This window comes from Acartia tonsa, chromosome 8 (genome assembly GCF_053477335.1).
Source record: "Acartia tonsa isolate MP-2025a chromosome 8, ASM5347733v1, whole genome shotgun sequence".
NCBI lineage: Eukaryota > Metazoa > Arthropoda > Copepoda > Calanoida > Acartiidae > Acartia > Acartia tonsa.
In genome coordinates, this window is record NC_137267.1 from 5456657 (window position 1) to 5479768 (window position 23112).

At 32.2% G+C, this 23112-nt stretch overlaps 3 protein-coding genes across 8 annotated transcripts in view; all 3 read left to right on the forward strand.

Annotated features, from left to right (window-relative positions):
• Positions 1-61: 61 nt before the first annotated feature.
• Positions 62-6871, forward strand: LOC145325865 (peroxisomal membrane protein PEX13-like). 3 transcript variants are annotated; one of them, XR_013881648.1, is made up of 10 exons: positions 62-207; positions 494-574; positions 965-1059; positions 2182-2287; positions 2788-2895; positions 3462-3624; positions 4148-4251; positions 4705-4872; positions 5409-5607; positions 5756-6871. XR_013881648.1 is itself a non-coding variant. In XM_080168835.1 (9 exons), exons 1-9 carry the CDS (start codon positions 70-72, stop codon positions 5514-5516), a joined length of 1071 nt encoding a protein of 356 aa, XP_080024961.1. In that variant the 5' UTR covers positions 62-69; the 3' UTR covers positions 5517-6871. The 3 variants fall into 3 exon arrangements, 2 of the variants coding, with proteins under 2 accessions (XP_080024961.1, XP_080024962.1); XM_080168835.1 differs by having other exon boundaries at positions 5409-6871; XM_080168836.1 differs by having other exon boundaries at positions 500-574; positions 5409-6871.
• On the forward strand, positions 6841-17317 carry LOC145325863 (uncharacterized). 4 transcript variants are annotated; one of them, XR_013881647.1, is made up of 14 exons: positions 6841-6962; positions 7274-7358; positions 7817-7899; positions 9112-9162; positions 10698-10813; positions 11375-11501; positions 11984-12067; positions 12652-12751; positions 13184-13296; positions 13743-13796; positions 14256-14311; positions 14812-14938; positions 15999-16627; positions 16788-17317. XR_013881647.1 is itself a non-coding variant. In XM_080168832.1 (14 exons), exons 1-13 carry the CDS (start codon positions 6879-6881, stop codon positions 16122-16124), a joined length of 1206 nt encoding a protein of 401 aa, XP_080024958.1. In that variant the 5' UTR covers positions 6841-6878; the 3' UTR covers positions 16125-16167; positions 16449-17317. The 4 variants fall into 4 exon arrangements, 2 of the variants coding, with proteins under 2 accessions (XP_080024958.1, XP_080024957.1); XR_013881646.1 differs by having other exon boundaries at positions 15999-16189; positions 16449-17317; XM_080168832.1 differs by having other exon boundaries at positions 15999-16167; positions 16449-17317.
• A 604-nt stretch (positions 17318-17921) lies between these two features.
• LOC145325866 (E3 ubiquitin-protein ligase HERC2-like) overlaps positions 17922-23112 on the forward strand; it is a 40490-nt gene continuing 35299 nt past the window's right edge. The window contains exons 1-6 of the mRNA XM_080168837.1: positions 17922-18038; positions 18683-18788; positions 20877-20945; positions 21381-21498; positions 21778-21842; positions 22612-22719. Coding sequence (XP_080024963.1) covers positions 17954-18038; positions 18683-18788; positions 20877-20945; positions 21381-21498; positions 21778-21842; positions 22612-22719 — 551 coding nt within the window. The 5' untranslated portion in view covers positions 17922-17953. The remainder of the gene's footprint in view (positions 18039-18682; positions 18789-20876; positions 20946-21380; positions 21499-21777; positions 21843-22611; positions 22720-23112) is intronic.

Consider the following 23112-nt stretch of genomic DNA (forward strand, 5'->3'; position numbering starts at 1 on the left):
AACATAGTGGAATTTACATCAAAGTCATAGATTGTACTTTTAAACCTATTATTTCAGAAAATTTAAAAAATGGACATCCCTGGAAATTTGGGGGCATCGTCCGTTCCCCCGTTACCATCCAGAGAAGTTGGCGCCCTTGGAAAAACTAAAGGGGAGGGGAGCAGCAATAAAGAGATGGTTTTAACCGCGCCAAGACAACAGACAAATGTAATAATTATGGATTTTAAATCTAGAAATACCTTAGGAAGGATATTTTGTTGTTTATCACACTAGTCCCCAAAGTTTTTTTCAATAACGTTTTCATATGCGTTAGCAAAACGTCCTGATTTTGATTATTTAGTTTATTAAGTTGAGTGTCCAAACGTTTCAACCACTAATTGTAATATACAGAAGGGGTAATTTTCTTTTGTACCATCATTGGGGATTTACATCATTTTATCGGCCATTGTCTTATCCCTTTAGATCCCTAATCCATAATTATAATTGTGCTGAGACTCAGGTTTTACCCACCCTGCCTCCTTCTATCCAATCATCATCTAGTGCTCCTGCTATTGGTGGTTTACAGTTTAACACAAGGAAAGTTTAATTCAATTAAAGTAGGGTTCCAGTGCAGTTTATGGTGAAATGTTCCTGGTAACGATTATCTCCTTAAAGCTACTATGAACTTTAAAGGCTGGTAGCTGCCAAACGAAGTTTCTAGAGACACTTGAGGGAAGGGGAGAGAGGTTAATCGACCCTTCATGTTCAATTTTTTTTTAGTTTTTTTGGGGGGTTTTAGGGGCGATCTCTCTTGGGAGGGAGGGTGAAAACCCTCCCACAAAAAAGGGTTAAACCTTCCTTAGGCCTATAAGAAGCTTCATCGCAAAGGAGAACCATAATAGTTCAGTGGTTAGCGAGATATTAAATTACAGACAGAGAGAGATATCTTACTTTTACAGAAGTACATTGTATTAAACGAATGTTCAGCATGCCTACATATTCTGGTATGGGATTACCATCCTATGGTGCAGGCAGCTATGCTATGCCTGGACGAACTCAGTTTAGCGGAATGAATTCTAGGTAGGTGTAAAAGATAGTTAGTTTTCGGTAGCGAAGCTACTACTCATAGTTCACTTTGTCTAACAGAAGAGTTAATTTGTATTGGGAAATGTATATCAATTTATCGTCCATTGCCTTATATACCTTTTTTAGATATTTGTTTACTTAAGATATATATTTTTCTTTTTAGTAGCGAAGCTACTCTATAATTCACTTTGTCGGTCCGTCAGTCAGTCCGTCAGTCCGTAACGCTATGGGGGAAATGGGATTTACTCAGCTCCTATAAAAGATAGAATTCTGAAATTTTTTGACAACATTCCCATCATTAAGGAGCACAATTGACTATAAAACATCATTGGCGGTCGGACCGATTTTTAGCAGGTTTTAGGCTATTTTTATATTTTTCACATTTTTCTCCATATCTTCAGTGTTTATGGTCCGATTTTCAAAATTTTTTCAGTTAAAGATATCAAAATTTAATTCCCGTCACTTAAAGAAGACAACCATGACGACCAGACTGCCTTTTAGCAGGTTTTAGGCTGTTTTTTTTTATATTCTTAACATTTTTCTCCATATCTTCAGTGTTTATAGTCCGATTTTCAATTTTTTTTCAGTTATAGATATCAAAATTAAATTTCCCGTCTTTTAAATAAAATAACCATGATGGCCAGACTGCCTTTTTGGCAGGTTTTAAGCTATTTTTATATATTTAACACTTTTCTCCATATCTTCAGTGTATATGGTCTGATTTTCTAAATTTTTAAGTTAAGGATTTAAAAATTATTTTTTTTGTCGTTTTAAGAAACAACCATGGCGGCCAGACTGCCTTTTATCAGGTTTTTGGCTATTTTATATGTTTTACATATTTCCCCATATCTTTGTTTATTTTGATCCAATTTTCAAACTTTTTTGGGATATCAGTATCAAAATGATTTTTCTCATTGTTATGAACATCTTTAACATAATTTACTTTGACCATCGTCATCATACAAAATAAAACAAGGTTTCAAGTTTATTTTATCCAATAAATCTATTCTTGATTTTTGTAAAAACCTTTTAAATCTACTTGTACGTATTCCCATCTACGATTTTTTGTGCTTCGCTACTTATGGATGTTGTCATCCTTGTTAAATTACATTTTAGGTATCCTTACTATAACAGCTATGGCGGCGGTTATGGAGGCTACAATAGCGGATACAACAATTTTATGACAGAGATTACCAATCTGCCAGCCGTTCAATCACTCCAGGTTATAATCTATTTTTTAAAAATTGTAATGATAAAAAATAATCAGGGAGGATGGGGACATTGGACTGTAAATTATACTGGTACCTACAGTTTTATCTTATTTATACTGATTTTTCAATGGTTGTTTACAAACTATTACTGTCAAAACTTTTTTACCAATAGCTTTAATCTACAGAAGGAGAAAATTAGTTTATTATTATGCAAGATGTACAATTTATCTTCGATTGCCTTATCCTTGAAGATCCAAAGAAATTATTTATTTATTTATTTTTTATATTTTTTTTTTTTTTTTTGGGGGGGGGGGGGGGTTCTAAGTGCAATAACTCTTGTGTGAGTGGAGCCGGAGGTATTTTCTAAAATGAATTTAAACCTTTCATGGACCTGTAAGAATCTTTACTGTAAAGAAAAACTATATCGGTTGGGAAAACAAAAAAATTTGAAATAAATATATTTTGTCACAATAAAGATAATGTCAAATAATCTGACAATATTATTATTTAGTCTGTTGTGAATACTTTTGGTTCAGTATCAGTTATGTTGGAGTCTTGCTACAATGCAGTCCTAGCTTCTGTTCAAGCTATGGTTGGGGTGGCTGATCAGTTTTCTAAGGTAGATATCTATCTATCAATCTGTCTATCTATATATATCTATATATATATATATATATATAGATATCTGTCTATCTACCTGTATATCTATCTAACTATCTTTATGTTATAACGCAGTTCAAGCTATGGTTGGGGTGGCTGATCAGTTTTCTAAGGTATCCATCTATCTATCTATCTGTCTATCTATCTATCTAACTATCCATCTATCCACCTGTATGTATGTTACAGCGCAGTCCTTGCGTCTGTTCAAGCTATGGTTGGGGTGGCTGATCAATTTTCTAAGGTATCCACTTAGCTACTTTGTCTATCTATTTATCTATCTATCTGTATGTTACAACGCAGTCAATTTTCTAAGGTAGATTTCTTCTATCTGTCTATCTATATATCGATCAATCTATCTATGTTATTTTTTTCTGATCTATCTGTCTGTATATTTTATTATCTATCCATCCAATGTCATATCTTTCCAGGAATTGTAATCATTCCAATCCATTAATTAAACTATCTACTTAGGTATCATCCATATCCATACATTTTAGATATGCATTATATATCCATTTCTTTTAGGTGAAAGTGTATTTTACTCAGCTGTTTGGTGCACTAGCCACCCTGCGACTAGTGAAACATCTGCTCAAACGTATACCCCTGTTGAAGCTCAACTCAGATAATGGCGCCGCATCCCTGGATCCTGATTCCATTTGGGGAGATGACGGTGGACTTTCGGCTACAGGTATTGTCAATATATCAATGAAAATAACTTTACGGCAATTTTCTGAAAAGTGCCTTTTTGAGCACAGAAACCCCTCTCATTATTTTGAAAAAAGATTGAAATAAAGGAGGGAAGGGGTTAGTTTTCCTGGTATTTTTTTTTGTTTATTACTTAAGGCCTTGTTAGGCTAGGTTTTATTGGATACTGGGTAACCCCGCAGGTTTAGTCCCTGCAAGGTTAGAGCCCTTCGCAAAATAAAGGAGGGGGGGGGGGGTCAGTGCTCGATAAGTATATTGAGGGAAAGTCCCAACTTTTCTGTGTTATTGTTAGTCTAATAGATTCATTATTACTTGGATCTTACACCAGATTATCATGTACTCTAATAAAGTTAATTTTGTATCTGGCTAAAATAAAGATCCCCCCATTCACCACATTTATCCCATCCCCTCCCCTCCCATACTAGCAACCTAAATTGACGACAATTTTTCCCCCTGTCATAATATTCACGTATATTTTACATCCATTTCTATACCTGTCTATGTAGGAGAAGGTGGAAAACCAAGAAGATCAATGTTTAATCTACCACTACTACTCTATATTGGACATCTAATGGCTGCGCCCTACATCATTTGGAAACTTATTAATCATAGGAATGAGGAGTTTTTTTAAATAAAATATTTAGGGTGGTAGTTTATTTCTGGAAGAAAGAACCTATTTTTATGCAACTTTTAAGTTGGATCACCCTGAAAGGGCTTGAAAATTAAAAATTAAGATGGGTTGGGGGAGGGTTCGGTGGTAAAGAAATAAGTTTATTTGTAAAGCCAATCTTCAACCCAAAGTTTGGCATTTATCTCTGAGAAAACAGCAGTGATTCTTTATGTTTTACAATCTTTGCTATTGATTGATTGTATAATTGCCATGAAAACCTCTTACATTTTCTGTATATGGAAATTTTTTTAAATATAATTATGATATGTTTTTTTTTTTAATGATTTTATTGCCCCGCTACTTATTACTACTGTTATCATTAGTATTATCAGACTTTAAAGTTATATCTAAAATTTTTGTATTAACTTATTTAAAAAAAACTTCATAATAATCAGTCAGCAAAAGCAGCTAACCGCCGCCCCAAATCCAAACAGCAGTTCCGGCGGCTGGGAAAGTGGGCAGGGCGAGCATTTCATAGCCAAAGCTGCTTATCCCTTCACCGCTAGTCAAGAGAGTGAGCTGAGTCTGACAGCTGGCCAGCTTCTAGTCGTGGCACCACAGGTAAAATATATGATTTTGATGGACAGGCGTTTGCTGATGTAAATCAATTGTTTTCTCTGTCTGCCTATCAGCTAAGATCTCACTTTTTACTAGACTAATTCTGATTTCTATCCCCGAAAAAGACATCTTTATGGGTTTTCACTTATTTTAATACAAGATGTTTCATTTCTTTCTTTCTTTGTTGTATGTATATATCTTTATGGTTCTTTTGGACGAGGAAATCCTTGTTTTCTCATAATTAATTATATATTAATATATAGACAGCTTTCCGCAGATAGTAGAATAAAAAATTATAATACAAACACCTGTTTTGTTGGCCCCGATGGGCCGAAGCATTGGGTCAATAAAACTGGCATTAATTTTACAATTTATATTTTATTATTCGTGGAAAATTGCCTATAATTCCATATTATTAATAATTTTTCAGAAAGGCTGAGAGCCAGTTCTAATCCAGCGGATATTCATCAGTTTTAAAGCAATGTTGAAAACCTTAAAAGAAAATAAAACAATTTATGTATTATTAATTTTCATTTTAGAGCTTGCAGAAGTATCAACAATCAGGCTGGCTGCTCGCGGCCAAGGATGGGAAAACAGGACTTGTACCCGCTAACTATGTCAAGATTATCAATAAGAGAAACGGCTAAGACCGGGATTTGAACCTGATAACATCAGGGAGACAATGGCAGATAAGTTAATTCTCATGCCTATGCAACTTATTATATAAATTATCGCATCGTATTATGGACAGTTTTCTAATTTAAAATTATAAGATTAATTAAAGTTTTTTTTTTTAGCTCGAGTGTAACAAAACTAATTCATAATTTTTCATTCTAATGTCCGCGGAGAGCTGTCTATAATACGATGCGATAAATAACTATTCCAGACAGAAATAGTTTTTTATTAGTTTAATATACCAGTCAAAAATTTCTTTTGTATTTTGTATATTTATTTATGTTTATAGAAATATTGTATCACCACTTGCCTTCATATAATAGTAACAATTTGTCAACAAATCACTGTTTAGAACATTTTGAAATTTACAGACAGACGAGCATACTCAATTATAAGAAATTGCTGTACTATATAAACGACTATATTATTACAAACATTCCATAATTAACTACGTTTTTGTCAAACTTAAAAATGCTCAATTTTAACCAATTTGAGCATTTTGCTTATTATTATTCTGTGATTATTATCAACTATCTATATTACAAAGTAGAACGATGTCTGTCCGTCTGTCTGTCCGTCTGTCCGTCTGTCCGTCTGTCCGTCTGTCTGTCCGTCTGAAGCTTAAGATCTCAGTAACCACTGAACCGATTGGGCTCTACTCTTCAGGGAATATACCTACTGGTCCTGTGATGGTTTTAAGCTATTTTCTTGGGGGTTGGGACACCCCCAACCCCCCCAAAAAATGAAAAATACCCCCCAAAAAAAAAAATTTTTTTTTTACTTTTTTTTTTAAATCTAAAATACGAAGAAAAAATTAGGTTGATCAAACCTCTTGGGGCAAAGCCCCTAGAGGCTAGGGGCGAAGCCGCTAGTGCATTTATATGGTGCTAAATATTATAACATTTAATGTACAGTTTGATCATATATTACTGAAATAAAGTAGTAAATGCGCAAAAAAGTTCTTCAATATTGTATTTATAGATAAAGCCCATAAAACGGCTAGGTACTTCCTTGAGATTTGTTAGCAAAAAAAAAATATAAATTTACTTTTCAGCTTGAGATAATGCTAAATGTAAGAGTCTGGACTCGTGAAACCAGATCTATTCACAATTGCGGTTTAATATAGTTTAAAGCAAATATAAAAATGTTATTTATTTCTGGCCAAAATAAAACTAAATTTTCGGATTTTGAACAACATTTTGACGGATTTTTTAGCATTTAGATTTCAGTGATATATAATCATACTGTATTTACATTATTTTTTTTTAAATTTATATATTTCATAAAAACTAATCGTGTTAGATATTCTATTTAAAAATGTTTCAGATCTGACAATGCCCCGTATGAAAGAGGAGAAAGGCGATGAAATCACCGTTACGGCGGGACTTGAACAAGTAACGGATTCAGTACCCCCAGACCAGGAATGATTTATACTTTATCCATTAAGATCTCAGTAACCATTAACCAATAAACATGTTGCGTTGTCATTTTAGTTAAAATTGACCTTCCCAATGATGATACATAAAATTACCCCTTCTTTAGATAACAATTAGTGGTTAACATTTTGGACACTGAACTTAAAGAACCATCCTATCAAAATTCATAAAAATCCCTAAAATTGTTAAGTAAAATGTTATTAAAATACTTTGGGGACTAGTATAATAAACAGCCCAATGTCCCCTTAATTTATGGATTCTTAAGCACAAAGCTAAATCACTTCCTGAAACTACAGATAACAGCTGATGAAACAGTACCTGACGCCATAACTGGAGACAGTTTTGAAGCCAATAACACAGATTCTATTGTTGCTGAAGGTTTGGATTTATTAATGGATTTATTATTACTTGGATCTAACACCAGATTATCATGTACGACAATATTCCCCATGTCATAATATCCACATATATTCTAAAACTAAATATGCATTCATTATGGCTTTTAAAAGTGTCGAATGCTCTTTACTTTTTTCGCCAATTCAAGTATTAAAAAGGCGTTTTCCGTCATTTGTATCGTTTCATTGATGTCTAATAGTAGCTTTAAAAAAGGTTGTTTGTCAAACCTAGTTATTTATTTTAAATGTTTAGATTTTCATAGTTGAGTTTTCCTGTCTGTATAGAATTTAGCATATCCCATTTTAAGATTTATAGTCTAAACAACTAAAAATTGATTTCCTGTTGTTAAATGGAATTGCATGTCTATTTATGAAAGGACTCTTTTTCTCTTCCCTAAAGCAATAAATTTTCAAGAATACCTCTAAACTTATTTTTTTAAGATGACTTAGAGGACGCTATTGCGGAAACAGCTCACAAAAGAATGAAAACAGACCATCAAGAAGGACCTTATGGATCATTTGAGGTACATATTTTGTATTTTAATGAATGTCAGGGATAAATATTTTCTGACAATGTCTAACCTCATTAATCAGAGAATACATATGACAATCCTAAAAGCTCTAGTAAGGTAGATTCACAACCTTCTACTCATTTTAGTCTTAAGTAGAAATAAAAGTGTAGGAAAAAGATGTGAAAAAAAACTGTTCCAATCCTGAGCTTTAAGATTCTGTCATTTTTGTATTATCTGAAAGTACAAGACTTTCAGTAATTGAGAAAAATTTTTAGGGGGGTATGCTCAGGAATGAAAACAGTTTAGGTAGGCTTGCTTTGCTTCTGGTCTTCTAAAATAATAAAATTTATATTTTACATTTAGTACAATGAAAATCGATGCTTTTCTATAATTGGGGTCGGTCAGTCCGTCCGTCCATCCGTACGTCCGTCCGTCCTGAACAGTTAGCTCGATTCGTTAATATGGTCAGTTGATGATTCCTAGAACAGTTAGTAGTGATGGCAATCCGTCGAATTTTTGGGCCGGATTCGGATTCCAGATTCTTAAAGAATCCGTCAAAAAAAGTGGCGGATTCCTTGCGGTTTCCGGATTCTTATTTTTGGCGGATTCCGGATTCGGATTCCGGATTCTAGCAATATTTTAAAAGGATTTTTTTTTTAAATTTTAAAAATTAAGTGCTACATATGTCCTAAAAATCAATGTTCTTGGTGTTCTCTATAATTCACTTCCGAAAATCAAACCAGATTTTAAAAGATAGGTAGGTATTATTTATAATGATGAAAATCTTTGCCTTCAAAGAGGAGGAGTTGAAAGAAAAAACTTCAGACGCTAACTTTAGCCTACCAAATAAGAATCCGGAATCCGCTATTAAAAAACGAATTCCGGATCCAGATTCGGATTCCAAAATTGGGCGGATTCCGGATACAGATTCCGGATCCGGATTGCCAAAAAATCGTAGCAACTTTATAATCGTAACAAGAAAGTCCGTACTTTCATTTATAATATGTTGTAATGTTAAATATAATTAAAACTTTATGTACCAACTGAACTACCAATGTGAATTTTAGTTTTATGTCCCCTTCCCTACCTCTTTCATTTCTCATGTTTATAGATTATTTTTGACATTGTGACAAGCGCTAGATCAATGGGCAAAAGATTTATAAACCAATCAGAAGTTGCTATTGTACGTAATAGTTTTTGTTTAACTTGTAATATTTTGTTTAGACTGTTGTAGTTGTGGAAGGTATCCAGGATCCATCAGAAATGACAACACAGGTATAGAACAACTTTTTTATTATCAGGACATGTAGTCGAAAACTCAAATTTATCTATTAACCATGAATAATTATCGTATTAAAGACAGCTTTCTGCGGACATTGAATTATAAGATTAAAACCAGTTTTGTTAGAAGGAAGGCCCATTCTAACTAGTTTTCATTTTATGAATTTTATTTTGTTATTCGTTGAAAATTGTCTATAATACCTACGATGTTCTCCATGAATTTTTTAGTTTGGCTGAGAACCGGTTCTTATCCAGCTGATATTAAATCGATTTCGAAGCCATACTGGAAATAGTTATTTCTCGTATCGTATTATAAACGGCTTTCCGCGGATATAGAATGTACAATTATAAGATTAAAACTAGTTTTTTTAGCCCCGTGGTGCCGAAGGCACCGGCTAAAAAAACTAGTTTTAATCTTATGATTGTACATTTCTATATTCGTAGAAAACTGGATATATTACGATGCTAGACATAGTTTTTTCGTATTCATGAGAACCGGTTCCTATCCACCGGATTCAAATGAATACGAGAAAATATATTATTTAATTTCAATTTTGATAAAACAGTGATTCTTTAAAAAAAAACATACCTACCTACCTATAAATTTATTTATAAAACTACATTTATTTTTCAAGCTTGCAAAGTTACAGGTAAGCGTTTAAATTCATCAAAAAGCAACGATTGCAAATATAATGAATTTAAATGTGAGGGCAAATGGAAATTAGTGATGTTGTAATAATCTTCGGTTCTAATAATCTGATGACTGGAATCAAATTCAAAATTATATTGTATGATTTTAATTATCTGTCTAATTTTCTTTCCAGTATGGCTACGAAACCTATTAATATCCGCTGGATTAGAACCGGTTCTGAGCCATACTGAAAAATAATGTATAGCATCTATTACAGACAATTTTCAACTAATATTAAAATAAAATTACAGTTTTGTTACCCTGATCCTTCGGCCCCTCGGGGTTAACATACCTGGTTTTAATTTTTAAATTTTTAGTTGTAATATCCGCGGAAAGCTGACTATAATACGATGCGAAAAATCTATCTATTAAGCCTGAACAAGATATAGACACACTGGACTGGCAGACATGTTCTTTATATGGATAGAAATTATCTATCTATCTATATACTTTCTATCTTAATATCCATCTATCTATTTAGCCTGAACAAGATATAGATACACTGGACTGGCAAACATGTTTTTTATATGGATAGAAATTATCTATCTATCTATATACTTTCTATCTTAATATCTATCTATCTATTTAGCCTGAACAAGATATAGATACACTGGACTGGCAAACATGTTCATTATGTGGACAGAAATTATCTATCTATCTATACACTATCTATCTTAATATCTATCTATCTAATTAACCATGAACAAGATATAGATACATTGTACTGGAAAACATGTTCTTTATGTTGACAGAAATTATCTACTATCTATCTATCTATATACTATCTATCTAAATATCTAATCTATCTATCTATATAACTTTCTATCTGTCTATTTAGCCTGAACAAGATATAGACACATTGGACTGGCAGACATGTTCATTATGTGGACAAAAAGTTTCCGACCTTGCAGCTCATATTGTTGATGATCATACTGAACTACAAGATGCTGAAAGGTTAGTTATATTAATGGATTTATTATTACTTGGATCTTACACAAGATTAGATTGTACTCTAATTAAGTGTTACTTGTTGATTGCTAAAATAACGATCTCCCTCATCCCCCACTATTACTCCATCCATTCCTCTTATTTTGGATAAACGAATTGACCAATAATTGATGGCCATATTAGCAACCTAAATTGACGACAATTTTTCTCCTTTCATAATATCAATGTATATTTCAAATTCATTATGAAATCATTTTTTATCTATCTATAATTTATAATATCCATCTATCTATATATTCATAGTCTATCTTTCTTAATTGTCTTTTTAGGTAAAAGTAACTTGTAATTAAAGATTCATAAGTTCATTACCAATTAACCCAGTTATCTCTTTCGTAGGCCTAAAAACTTTGGGTACTTTTATTTAATTTTAATTGGTTGCAATAATTGTCCAGTGTCCAATTTTTTCTTTATAGTTTTCTTTATCCTTATTTGGAATATATATAATTTTCCTCCATTGTCTTATCCCTGATTTTTTGTGGAAAATAAAAGTGTCTTTCTATATTTCAGGGCATCAGGCGCAATAAAGAAGCACGCGCCGCGTCCTGTCCGGTACAAGGGACCTTTCCGCCAGGTCAAACCGGTTCTCAGGTTTCCCTGCGACGGCTGCAAGACAGTGGCCAAGACCTCGGAAGCGGTAGGTTGTTTTTTTTGTAGTGAGTCTACTGTACTGTACTGTATTGTATAACTGTACATATATTTTTTCAAACGATCGTTATTTTATTATAAGTTTTTTCATGTTAAAAATATTTATTTGTAACATTCTATTTTACAATTGCATGCTGTAATGGAGTGGGTTCCAATAAAGAGATTTCTTACAGAAAAATTACTTTTATTTTAGACTGGTGGTTTTCCTGAAAGTAACTGTTGAGGACAAAATCCCCCCCAACCGCCATATTATGAAATAGTTCGAATTGAAAATTGGGGGTGGTTTATGTGCAGTGTGGTTGTGTTTTTCTTTAGGTCAAAAAGGTTAGGGTTGGACTTGGTTATACTGGGTGCAGGGAATCTAGCCCTGCAGGGTTTAATTGATTTACAAATGTTCCTAGTCCACAACATATCTATTAATATATTATAACGGGATTTGAACCGGTTTTTATAATACTTTTCTAATTTTAGTTGAAGAAACACATGATCCTAGCCCACAATGGACACAGAAACACTGCCTGGATGTTTTGTGGAGACTGTGAATATGCTACAATGGTTAGTTGGCATTCTTGTTGTTGAAATTTCGCTGTTGAAATTTCTTAAAGCCGCGTCAGAACTAAAGATGTTAAAAAAGTGGTGGGGGGGGGGGATTTTACTTTTTGAAACCAAAGTCAAAGTAACTCGACTAAAAAAGTCTGAAATTCGGCATCTTGGTAGCTTTTATTTGGTACAATATGCATTATGCATACGCGACATATAGTTAGAGTAGGGGGATTGCCCTGGCCCAAAACAGGCATATTTATGGACAGTAATGTCTTTCAGACAATTAAAGGACCTACTAATAAGGTTTGGCCCTACGTTATTATCAACCATACCCAGAGGTGTAATATCTTTAAAGCGAGGAGTGTAAATTAAAAAATCTACGCAAGATTTACAGAAACAGAATATTTTCTAAAACTTTATTTTTAAAGATTCAATGTTAATTTGCTTAAATGCAGTCGGCTAAATATAATATAATAATTAAGATGGTACACTTATGAGTTTTGTCATTTGTATATTTAGTGTCTAAATAGCCTAAAACTATCCTTAATGGGAAGGGATTTACTTTTATCTTTTAATTTATTCAAATTTTATTTTAGTCTGAAGATGAATTGATAAACCATGTAAAGATTCATCAAATATTCAACGTTCTGAAAGAAGATTTTGGTCCGGAGTTAGCTAGGAACCAAGCTAAGAAAGGTATCCATCTGTATATTATCTGTCTTTCAAATATTCAATAATCTGGAAGATTTCGGTCCGGAGTAAGGTAGGAATCAGCCTTAGAAAGGTTTGTCTTATTTATCTATCATATCTCCATACCCATCGATTAATCTATTTATTAATCCATCCATCTTTCTAATTTGATATATCTTTATATCGTTTTATGTATCTACCTATATTTATCCTTCTATCTATTTCACTAGCTATCTATTCATATATCTGTCTGTCTTACTATCTGTCAGACTGTATGTCTGTGTATCTATCTATAACACTATCTATATGTTTATCTAGATAATGCGGCATATTCTGAAAGTCTGCTAGAATGTGTAAACTGTTCCTACACAACTCATTATGAAAATATTAATATATATCAGTCTATCTCTCTAGCTATCTATATATCTATCTATCTAGATAATGCTGCATATTCTGAAAGCTTGCTAGAATGTGGAGACTGTTCCTACACTACACATTATGAAAACCAAATGTTTGACCATGTCAAAGTTCATATGGCTAAAACAGATCAGGTTAGGTTTACCAATTGTCTAGTTGATAGTTTATAATAAAGATGTCCCAGGGTGGTGGTAAAGGGGTGTTTATCCCCCTCAAACTTAGAAACCTCTTTTGTGACCCACAATTTTTTTTTAAAATCAGTCAATAATATGTAACGGTATGGGGGAAATATGAAAGTTAGACAGCTTAATTTTTTAAATGAAGATTCCTATGACATGCGCATCTGTACATTGCTTTGTCCGTCTGTCTGTCGTTCGTGCTTCAAAAGATGTAGACGGGTTTTTAAGGTTTCGTGATTTTCTTGGAGTTTTTGCATATACTCTCACTTTTTTTCCATTATTATGAGAACTTAACATCTGCTCTATAACACACTCATTGTTTGTCCATTCCGTGTTCTTTTGTGCTTCGTTACTTATGGATATTGACAACCTTCTTTAAAATGATCTTTACCTTATTTTAGTTTGGACCTGTAAATGAACAAGAGAGGAAAAAGCTACAAAAACTTGAAAGCAGAGTAAGTCATTTTATTTTTCAATTAAAATAGATTTATTTTAATATAACTGAAATTCTAAACTTATGGGAATTCATATATCTTTAAATTGTTCAAAATTGAACTTTTAAAACCTTCAAAAGTCAAAAATAGACTTGACAAAAAAAAGTTGAGTTTTTCTTGATTTTGGATCGGAGCCGGAGCCGCACCAAAATCAAACGGCTCCGCAACGCTGTAGTGTATATAATAATACAATATATGAACTATGCTATACTATTTCCTAAAGTTATTATCAACACGTTCTCTCAATCGTTGGCCCCAAAGATTTTGGGACTTTTAATGTCCAGTACAAACTGGCTGCATTAAAACTTTTCCGTAAATAATTTTATTCTACAAAAATAGTTTTTTTTGTTTTCTTATTCCGAGGTGCATTGTCTTATCCCTAAAATCTCTGAAAAATTTTGATCACATTATTTCTTATAGGAAGCATTTGTAATAGTAGAGGGAACCTTCTTGAACTGCAGCACTTGCGCCTTTAGGTAAATATGAATCATTTATAGAAGCTAAGCTCTCCTATAATTAGGATCTGTATGTCCGTACGTGTCAGTTAGCTTTTTTTCGTTAATTTAGGTAGTTAGCCTAGTCCTGTATATTTGAAACTTTATATTATGTTTCCTGTAACAATTAGGTACGATTTAGACAACGTAGAACTAAGAAGTCCGTACGTCCATTTAAAACATTTTTAACATTTTGATATCATTAACTTAATTTTAATTGTCCGTTCTTCAACTTGTCACATCAAGGCTTACCTATAGAATATGTGGATATATTGACAGACGAAAATGTATAGGTATTCAATTTTTGTTATTAATATGAACCGTCATTTCTTGGTTCGTTTGTTCATCCAGTAGGAGGGGATGGGGTGAATGGAGTGTATGGTGGGTATCGTTATTTTAGCCAGCTGAGAGTATTAATTTATTAGAGTACACATTTAAATCTGGTGCAACATCCAAGTAATAATATATATTGATTATTGTAGATCAACAGACAGAAAAGAGATGGCACAACATCAGAAAAAGGTTCACAATATGGATGTTGATGACGAGGGGAAAAGACTTATCAACATTAGACAATCTGCATTTCATTGTACACTCTGTTCATTCCAGGTATACACTATCTATCTATCTATCTATCTATCTATCTATAGAGGAAAAGACTTATCAACATTAGACAATCTGCATTTCATTGTACACTCTGTTCATTTCAGGTATACACTATCTATTTATCCATCTATCTTTCTATCTATCTATCTATAGAGGAAAAGACTTATCAATAATAGACAATCTACATTTCATTGTACACTTTGCTCCTTCCAGGTATACAAACTATCTGTCTATCTATCTATCTGTTCCTTCCAGGTATCTATCTGCGCTGCTAACAGATCCAGGGAGAGGAGTTTATCTATCTATCTATCTGTAGAGAAAAAAGACTTATTAACATCAGACAATCTGCATTTCATAGTACACTCTGTTCATTCCAGGTATACAATAACTATCCATCTATCTTTCTATCTGTAGAGAAAAAAAAGACTTATCAAGATCAGACAATCTGCATTTCATAGTACACTCTGTTCCTTTCAGGTATACACTATCTATCTATCCATCTATCTTTCTATCTATCTATAAAGAAAAATACTTATCAATATTAGACAATCTACATTTCATTGTACACTCTGTTCCTTCCAGGTATACACTATCTATCTATCCATCTATCTTTCTATCTATCTATAAAGGAAAATACTTATCAATATTAGACAATCTACATTTCATTGTACACTCTGTTCATTCCAGGTATACACTATCTATTTATCCATCTATCTTTCTATCTATCTATCTATCTATCTATCTGTTCCTTCCAGGTATCTATCTGCGCTGCTAACAGAGCCTGGTAGGGACAGGACTGTAATTAGGACCTCGTATTTCTGATTTTAAGTTATGCAAACCAAGTTAAAAAACTTTGGGTAGTAATTTTTCTATGGGCTTTTTCTCATAAGAGAGAGTTGGTATGAAAATCTACACTGTAAACGTGAAACATATTGGTTTAGCGGTTAGCGATATCCTTTAGGAACACACAGACAGACATCGTATAACTTTTTATTTATTATCTAAAATATTTTACTAAAATTGTGAAAAAAAATAGCAATCTAATATTTTTTTTCATTTCCAGGGCAAGACGAAGGCGGAGCTGCAGGACCACAAGATGTTCACCATCCACACGAAGGATGGGGGCACTGTCACCATCAAGCATAATCCTCTCAAGAGAAAACCTATACCCGGACTTTATACAGATTAATCACTTCAAAAATTACCTAGTTATTTTTTGGCGCATTTTTTTTGTTGCTTTTGATTTGATTACCGGTAATAAATTATAAGAAAAGTCAAAATACAATCATAGCCACTAAGAGCTTTTTGAATATTTACAAACAAACATCCAATTACTATATGATTATACTGGCGGCTGCGCCATTAGTAGCCTCTAGGAGAATCTTTCATTTTTATTAATAGATAAACTTTAAGCTTTTCTGAAATGAATAACTTAACGGAGCCAGAATTATTTTGTAAAAAGTTTCTTTTTTATTTATCAAATCAATCGTAATCAAAATTGCCCAAATCTTAGCATGCCTAATATTTTTGTAGAAATCAAAGTACAATTAGTTTATATTATCATAAAAAGTAAAATGAAATTGCTTTTCCTTTAAATGAAAAAATTGTTTATTTTTGAGATATTTTAATGAGCAAATTTGAAGTTGAACCTTCCTATCTTTAGAGGCATTAATAATAGTTATTTATAGCATGGTATAATAAACAGCTTTCCGCGGATATTAAAATGTAAAATCATAAGATTAAAAATAGTTTAGTTAGCCGGCCTTAGGGGCCAAAAACTTACTTTAATTTTATGGTTTTTTTTATTTTCGTGGAAAATTGTCGGTAATGCAATGCCATAAATATTTTTAAGTATGGCTTAGAACCGGTTCTAATCCAGCGGATATTAAACGGTTTCAAAGCCACATACTAGAAAATTTTTGCATGTTTTATTTTGTTTTTACTTTGTCTTGTTCTGTGGTTTAAAAATAATTTTTTATTAATTTTATTCAATAAAACATTCTTTACATACGGGATTTTAAAATAAAAAATAGCTCATAATTTTAATGTAAAAAATGTAAATGTGTTATGTATTTATTGGTACTTTAAAGTGTATTGTATTAATGGATATAGAATATACGTGGATATTATGACAAGGGAAAAATTGTTACAAATATTTATTGGTCAGTTAGAATATCCAGTTGAAGGGGAAAGATGGGGCAAAGGGGTTGGATGGAGGGTATCGTTATTTTTACTCGCTGCGAGTATCACTTTATTAGAGAACATGGAAATCTGGTGTTACATCCAAGTAATAATATATCCATTATTGTATTGTCTTTTTGATTACTATCCTATAATACCTAGTGTTAAATATATTTTTCCTGTTTCTATTTCAGAAGAAAATGTGTAAATAAACTTGTTACCAGTTTTTTTTGTTTAACCCTAAATTTTTTTTGAAGGAGGAGACGAAGGGAAGAATGTGTTTTATGCTTGTAGAGCATTTTGAAAATTAGAAAATGGAATAATTATAAATTGCATAATATTATAGACATCATTCCGCGGATATTGAAACGAAAAATTATAAAATTTAAACCAGTTTTGTTAGGCCAGAAGGGTTGAAGGCCCGGGCTATTAAAACTGTTTTTTTTTCGTTGAAAATTGTCTGCTATACGATAATATACATGATTTTTTCAGTAGGGTGTTTCTATGCTCGAAATGCACTTTGAGGTAAATTGCCTGAAATAGATTTTTTTATTTGCCTAAGCAATTTTGTGAGTTTCAATTGACATAGGGCTTTTTATTTCACTGGTCCCAAAAGTTTTATTATAACATTTTCTTATTTGTTGACTTAATAACTTTAAGGACTTTTATTTAGTGTCCAAACGTTACAACCACTTTTTGTAATCTAAAGAAGGGGATAATTTTGTGTATTATTAATGGGGATGTGCATCAATTTATCGGCTATTGTCTTATCCCTTTAGATCTCTGCAACATAAAACATATTCACTATCCCCTCTAGAAGGAGAGATTTGAGGGGGGATGACTTCCCACTACTCCCTGACAGGGGGTATGACCCTCAAGTCTCACATACAACATGATCCCAAGTGGACCACCATGGACGTGGGTAAGTTGGTTGTATGTTGGGTGTTAAAACTTCTAGACTTGTTACTAGGGCTCGGCAGCCGACTGTAAGCCTCAGGGAAGTCAACCTTTTACAATTTTCAATATCAACTGGAAGTCTAAACCTGACCAAAATGTGGAAATCCCTCATTAAAAAAAAACAAAAAAAACATCCAATCAGGTTTAAACTCATTTGTGAGGCATTAAACATTACCTTTTGTTTAAAATAAATAAGTAAAATGATACTTTTAAACAATGATAATTATGTCCATAATGATAGAAATAGATATACATATATTGATGTATAATCCAGAAAACTACCTGCTCCAAGTGACAGTGACCCTTTGCTTAAACTTTTGGCATCTAAATCGTTTTTAAATGTTTTTTTTTCAGTTTTCGACAGTCAGGCTAAACCAAAAAAGTGTTCTTATTAAGGTCTAATCTTCTTAATTTTAATGTCTTAATATCAACTGTATTTTAGGGACATGAAATGTCACACGAGAAGGGTTATGTCGACTCTTGTTCATTGATTATAGCAGGATCTAATATTATGTTTATTTTAAGGACAAATGTTTACACGTTAGAAGGATCTTGTAGATTTTGAAATCAAATATTGGATATATAATATTATATGTTCTTTATTTTAAGGACAAATGTTCACACGCGAGGGACTGTGTCGACTCTGGAATGAAATGGTCAAAGATGGCGAGTTGGTTTGTTCCAATTCAGAGTATGACATCGACTTCAACTTTAGGTACGTAATAGTTTTTTCTAAAGAAGTTGTATCAACTTTTTTGCTTTTTATTTAAGATAGCTAGCCGGTTCTTTCAGTAAGTAGTAGATGTAAAATTTTTCATAGAATTCAGATATGCAATCGGTTTTTTTGTAGACCTCTTATTTTTTAAGTAATTTAAGTTTTTTTAAAAAATAATTAAGTCGGTTTTAAGGTACTAAAACGCAACAAAATAAAAGAAGAAAATAGCCAGTATGAACAAAAATAGTAAGATCTTTAATTTGACACCTTACTTTTAAAATTCTGTTGAGTAATTGTTGAAAAAATCTATTTTTTTAACCTCGGTTTAATCAAAACATTAAACCTAAATATTTTCTCATACAGACATAAAAAATATGGGTTCATATATACCATTAGAATGAGAAAAATAATATGAATTCATTCTAAGCAAAATTTAAAAAGTTTAAAAAAATTGTAATAAAAAATAGAAAAAATAAAAAGTTTATTTTAAGAATTGTAACTACTAAACTAGCCAATTACAAATCGCAAAAATTGACGAATCGGGAAGCTTAACCTTTAAAATTAACCTATAGAGTTGCCAGAAAAAAAGGAGATCGTTCATACAATATATACAATAGATACTACAATAAATATAGTGATATTAAAGAACATGTAAAGAATGAAAAATTATGAACAAATATGCATCAGTCTGTTTATAAACTTCAAAACAATGCAGTTAAAAATACATTATTGTTTCTTGTGTTTAAAAAATATCTGCTACATTGCATTGTCTTTTGTTTAGGTTTGGTTCAGGTTTGGTTCAAGCTAACCCTTTAAAGCCGAAAATTATGATTCTTAAAATAAACTTATTTTTTTTATTATAGTTTTATAAAACTTTTTCAATTTTGCTTAGAATAGATTCGTAATATTTTTCTGATTTTAAAGGTATATATGAAGTTGAACCCATGTTTTTTATGTCTGTTTGAGAAAATATTTAGGTCTAAAGTTTTTATTAAACCGAGGTTAAAAAAATAGATTTTTTCAATAATTACTCAACAGAATTTTAAAAGTAAGGTGTCAAATTAAAGATCTTACTATTTTTGTTCATACTGGCCATTTTCTTCTTTTATTTTGTTGCGTTTTAGTACCTTAAAACTGACTTAATTATTTTTTTAAAAAACTTAAATTACTTTAAAAATAAGAGGTCTACAAAAAAACCGATTGCATATCTGAATTCTATGAAAAATTTTACATCTACTACTTACTGAAAGAACCGGCTAGCTATCCTATTATATAAAGTAGTAAGCGTTTTTTGTCTGTCCCGAAGGATCTCGCGAACCGCTGAATCGATATTGTTATCCTTTACAGTGAAGCTTCTTATAGGTTCTGGGAAGGTTTTAAACTATTTTTGGAGAGGGTGTCTTCACCCCACTCCCCCCCAAAAAATATTTTTTTATTCTTTTGAAACTCAAATTTAATATGGGATGAGGTAGACTTTTCCCCCTCCTAAATTAAGTGCTCCTAGAGGCTTCTAGGGGCGTAACCGCTAGTCTTAAATAAAAAGCAAAAAAGTTGATACACCTTCTTTTTAGGTTAGTTTACAGCAGGGGGGCATTGGTCTGTTTATTACACTAGTTCCCAAACAACTTTGGGGAATTTTATTGGTTGTCTCATTAATTGTAATTGTAATCTACAAAAGGAGTATTTTTTGTATATTCATTGGGATTGTACGTTGTTTTATCGGCCATTTGTCTTATCCCTTTGAATACCAGATTTGTCGGTCAGTCGATTGGTACTGGGGATTTAAATTATAAAACCAAAAATAGTCAGGAACTTCTAAAGGTGAAGGGGTGATTACTCATTAACCCCTAATTTTTTGGTTATTTATTAGATTTTTATATCCCCCCCCCCCCTTAATATATTATACTTTATATGGAGGAAAGAGGGGGTTTCAGCTTAAACAAAGGATGATTAATCTATATTGAGCAATTGCTATTATAAAAATTATTTGATATACTGAGACAAAATCTTCAAAGCAAAATTTTAAAAATCTTCCAAAATAATAAATAAAATCAATGAAATAATGTAGGTATAATATACACTTTTTAGTGAGATATGTAACAGCTCACAAGTGGATACCCTGCGACAAAATATGAAGCACAGTACCATCAATTCCAGGTTTATTTTCTTTTTTAAGATTTCAATGAGAATATGTTTGGGAATTACCTATAATTTTTACAAATTTAATCTTGTTTTATATGCTTAAATTTTTTTCTTTTTTTCGAAATGGTAACTTTTAGTCACAAATGATAAATTTTTAATCAAAAGATGCCTACTGGGAGAGGGGTGCATATTGATATATCTCCCCTGGACCTATGAGAAGTTTCATCGTAAAGAACCATATTATATTAATTGATATTGGATCAGCGGTTAGCGAGATCCTTCGCAACAATCATACATCCTGATACATTTATACAAGGATACGATGATAAAGGTTAGCCATGGACTTCGGTCCCTCGGGTCTTACAAATCAGGGTTTAATCTTAAAACTTTTTTTCTTTAATATCCGCGGAAAGGTGTCTTTAATACAATGCTATAAATAGCTATTCTTAGGTGCGGTTCCGAACACCCGACAGAGAAGGAGGAGGATTTGAGGAGCTCCAAGGAGATAATAAACTCTTGGACCTGGAGCAAACAACCTGCCAGGAACGAACTTACTGGATGTTTAAAGGTATGGACAAGTTTTTAATTTTTTTTAGAAGAAATTTTTTGTAGAATATATTTGTTATCTATAAATGGGGTAATTTATGTATCATCAACATCATTGGGGATGTACGTCAATTTATTGGCCAATGTCCAATTCCTTTAGGTTCCAGTACATTAGTCTGTTTTGGAACGTTGGAATACCCAGAGATCTTAATGGATAAGACAATGGACGAAAAATTGATGTATATTTGTAAAAAATATTGAGGTACCTACCTACCCAAATTAATTTTGATTGTTTAACTAGGTGCTGGTTGAAGAACAGTGGAAGCTGAATGCTGAAACGGCCGGAACCACTTTGTCAGCCATTAGGTAAAAGATTATTTAATTAAATATTTGTGGTACATACCTACTCAGTTGGAGAGAGTTATTTTTTAAAAGAACATATTATGATTAGTCTGTATGTCAATAAAAAAAATCGTTATATGGAAGTTGCTACCAAGTCTATTTATCTTTTTTTAGCAAATTGCTTTTTAAACTTTGAACCTCTAATTATTTATCTTTAGGTATTATATTTATTCAATATCCTGTTAGTGACCAGCGTTTCGGAGCCGGAGCCGGGAGCAGCAACTTTTTTGGTGGAGCCGGAGCCGTATTTTTCGTTAAAAACGGCTCCGGCTCCAGATTAGCTAAAAATGATCTTTTAAAGTAATATTATAATTTGGCAACGGTCTATTTCCATATAATAAACTGAAAACTATTATTACTTAACAAATAGACACATATCCTTCTACTTTTATATAACTTTAATCAAACAAAAGCAAAATATTTTATACTATTTATTTTATTTTATCAAATTCAATAATGAACAAAAATTGATATATTAATTTTAAGGTAGGAGCCGGAGCAGAGGCCGGAGCCGTATTTCCAGATACGGCTCCGCGGAGCCGGAGCCACATCAAAATTAAACGGCTCCTAAACGCTGGCTGTTAACGCTGATAAGGATTATTAATTCAAGAATATTTATTTAGATTGGGACAGAGACTGTTAATAATGCAAAGATACCTAACTTCCCTCCAGAGATCAATACACAGACATCCTGTTACTTGTGTATAAGGATTATTAATTCAAGAATATTTAGATTGGGACAGAGACTGTTAATAATGCAAAGATACCTAACCTCCCTCCAGAGATCAACATCACAGACCACCACTAGTGAAAATAATAAGTCTAATACAGAAGTACCTAGGTAGGGTTTAAATTATAAATAAATGAATTTCAAAGTTTTTTTTTGTTGATTCATAAAAAATCTTAAGAAAAGAACAATAGATTCAAGAGACTTATGTAAGAACTTTCCTTTAATGATTTGCTTTAAATTAAAAGTATCAAATTCAATAAGTTTTGGAATAAAAATCTTTTTATCAAAACATTCTGTATATTTGTAGGAAAATTTAATACATTGTGACTCCGAATCCGATTCATTTCCGGTAGATTAGAACCGGTTTTCAACCATATTAAAAATCATGTATCGTGTATTGTATTGTTGTGAATTTTCCTTAATGTTAAGATAAAATCTTAAATTCCTGTTCTTTTGGCCCGGAACAAAATTGTGAATAAACTCAAAATTTTCATGTTTCTATCC

Excerpts from the sequence above, each read along its gene's own strand:
- LOC145325865 (XM_080168835.1), top strand. The coding sequence starts at position 70 with ATGGACATCCCTGGAAATTTGGGGGCATCGTCCGTTCCCCCGTTACCA. Across the intron at positions 208-493 it reads CGCCAAGACAACAGACAAAT|ACTCAGGTTTTACCCACCCT; the intron begins GTAATAATTATG and ends AATTGTGCTGAG. Across the intron at positions 2,288-2,787 it reads CAGCCGTTCAATCACTCCAG|TCTGTTGTGAATACTTTTGG; the intron begins GTTATAATCTAT and ends ATTATTATTTAG.
- LOC145325863 (XM_080168831.1), top strand. The coding sequence starts at position 6,879 with ATGCCCCGTATGAAAGAGGAGAAAGGCGATGAAATCACCGTTACGGCG. Across the intron at positions 6,963-7,273 it reads CGGATTCAGTACCCCCAGAC|CAGATAACAGCTGATGAAAC; the intron begins CAGGAATGATTT and ends TTCCTGAAACTA. Across the intron at positions 9,163-10,697 it reads CATCAGAAATGACAACACAG|CCTGAACAAGATATAGACAC; the intron begins GTATAGAACAAC and ends CTGTCTATTTAG.